The sequence below is a fragment of the Aspergillus ruber genome (assembly GCF_000600275.1).
Source record: "Aspergillus ruber CBS 135680 unplaced genomic scaffold scaffold00005, whole genome shotgun sequence".
Taxonomy (NCBI): domain Eukaryota; kingdom Fungi; phylum Ascomycota; class Eurotiomycetes; order Eurotiales; family Aspergillaceae; genus Aspergillus; species Aspergillus ruber.
In genome coordinates, this window is record NW_024467301.1 from 514,722 (window position 1) to 517,311 (window position 2,590).

The 2,590-nt window shown below is 46.6% G+C and overlaps 1 protein-coding gene across 1 annotated transcript; it reads right to left on the reverse strand.

Moving 5' to 3' along the window:
- Positions 1–1,248: 1,248 nt before the first annotated feature.
- EURHEDRAFT_375426 (uncharacterized protein) lies at positions 1,249–2,518 on the reverse strand (the record flags this gene model as incomplete). The annotated part of the gene is made up of 5 exons (XM_040778743.1): positions 1,249–1,389; positions 1,462–1,538; positions 1,617–2,225; positions 2,283–2,387; positions 2,452–2,518. 5 exons carry the CDS (start codon positions 2,516–2,518, stop codon positions 1,249–1,251), a joined length of 999 nt encoding a protein of 332 aa, XP_040641286.1.
- Positions 2,519–2,590: the final 72 nt, after the last annotated feature.

Consider the following 2,590-nt stretch of genomic DNA (forward strand, 5'->3'; position numbering starts at 1 on the left):
TTGATTTGTAAAAGAATATATCGCTTATCAGCATCAGAAAGGATCTCCGGCCGTCCAATGCGAGGAGAACTAGTGCCAGTGGTGGAGGACTGGTATGTTTGAATGGTGGTTTGAATTGTTGTATACGGTAAATTCATTTCGCGCTGAATATCAGCCTTTTTCTGGCCTGCAAGGAATCGGCCAACTATAATTCCCCGTTGGAAAGGTTCTAATTCCTTTCTATTAGTCCTATTAGAACTAGTAGATCGTAAAGGGGTGCGAGGCATGGTGTAGGTGGTTGAAAAGATGATGGACAATATCAGGTGGCGCGTCGCGCGACGCGGAATTACGTAGACTTTTGTCAGGTGACTGTACTATGCTCGGTACGATGCCATAGGCACCATTCCGAGCGAATATGATTGAGAAAACTATCTACCGTAGGGCCTATTTATAAACAATCAAGAGTATGTGCTACTCCATAGTCGATGGATGCTGGCTACATATCCGTAGCCGTCGAGCTTATCATCATCTAGTTGTCTCAGCCCATGCATATATTCATGCAGCAGTAAGTCGTACTTTTCGGGTATGCAGGAGGCTCAAGTTCTGTTTGGTCAATTAGAGCGGCCAGCATATCAGATGTTTTGGCATATACGGAAGTCAATACATTGAATTGCTGGGTGCAGTGTGCAGCGCGAGCAGACTGTTGCTGGTTCCACCATTGTGTGACATTTGATGCTTGTTTTTCCTTGGCAGATGGATATTTTCCGGTCGTCCTCGTTTCCATGCTGGAAAATCTGTGTATGAGGATGCCATGATATGCAGATGTGAGCATGCTCGAAGACAGTTTTCCCAAATGATGTTACGCTGATATTCTAAAAGCGGTCTAATTATGACGACGAAAATTAAAAAGAGTTTAGTTTTGACCACGAAATTCCAAAGGAGTTTAGTGCATGATCAAATAAGCACTTTGGCGTCAAAAATCACCAGATTCAACAGACTATAACTCTACAATTATCCATTGAAGGAAATACGAATTGAATATCCGAAAAGCCAGGGCCTTACTTAATTAGTCCAGAGCAATTTCAAGGTATGCATTGTCGTGGTTGTTGTAAGTCTTAGTCGGGATTTTGCATATGGTTTCTTTATTCACTTAACATTGACGAATTGGACGCCATCAACCTAACTTCAAATGAGAATATCCTGAATAGGTATATACGTTGAAATCGACAGTTTACCTAGTCCGATTGTAGAGCCATAATATACATTACTCTACAGAACAACAGCCATAGCTGCCAGCAGCGGCACCACCATGCTCAGTCCGGCCCACAGACCGCCGTGACCCACGGCACTGTCCTCAGTCCCGAAGGTCTCGTTATTAAGAACACCGACGCTGACATTGGGCGCCGAGTTCTAGTAATCATCGTCCACGTTGTACTGGTGCGTTGTGCCGTTGCTTTGACAGAAGTATTTGGATCCCAATACCTTGAAATCCGAAAAGTCGGTGCAGTTCTTCGTGTGATCGATGTTCAGAATAAAGTCGCTGTCGACGCCTTCGAAGGCTGGGAGAGAGATTCTGCAAGAAATGCAGGTTAATTACTTGCTTCCTGCAGGGGAGTGGTAAATTACATGTTGTAGACCTACTTTGTATCTGCGACGGACATCAAAATCGCCGTGGATGGTCTCAAGAACGGGGAATTCCAGGTGTTTGATATCTAATTCCATCTTGACTTCCGCGGCGTGGCGAAGAGCAGGGAAAGTGAGTAGATCGTTAACATAGCTCGAGATAGATAATGTTCCCGTGGTGTATTCCAGCTTTCCAAGATTGACGAGTGTTATGTTACAGAGGCTGGTCGAGCCGGTAGCAGTCGTGCCAGAGAGAACAAGTTTGAGGGTTTCATTTTTGTAAGTGGCGGAGAATTCTTCGTAGGTGGTGATCTTGGAAAGATAGGCGACTTCCAATGAGGGGTGATCCGAGATGCTCCATTTGCCCACTTTCTCCGTGGCCAGTGGGCTGACATCCATTAGGTTCGTAGACTTGAGAGTGACATTGCCGACCTTGTCTAGGCCGTCTCCAAAGTCCACCGTTTTGAGTTTGGGCAGGCCCTCCCAGTCAATGGTCACCACTTCTCTGAGGGCCGGTAGGCTGATGGTATCCAAGCCGGGGAGGGACGACAGCTCAAACCTATCGTCGATTGAGCGGAGAGTCGACGAGGAGATCGCGGTGAAGGTTCCGTTGTCGCTTCGGCCTGAATTAATGCACTATAGATCACCTTGGATCTCCTCAAGGCTGTGTAGGTTCACACTCCCCGGGAGAGTGGCATCGATTCGCTTGTATCCGGCAAATGTCTTGCAAGATCTCAGTTTGTCGGCATCGCTCTGGTCGCTGATCTCGATAAAGTCGGAGCACTCTGGCCGAGACAGTTGGAAGCACATAGGAGTAGCACATAGTATTAGCAGTGTCAGTGTACTCACTGTCCTTGTCCAGGGCAAGGCCGGCCAGCAGGACGCTTAGCGAAACATTTTCACGCCAGAAATGCATGACAACCTCGGATTGTAGGAATCAATGAAGAGCCCTCCGATAAGAAAAGAAAGAAAGAAAAAAAAAGGGGGG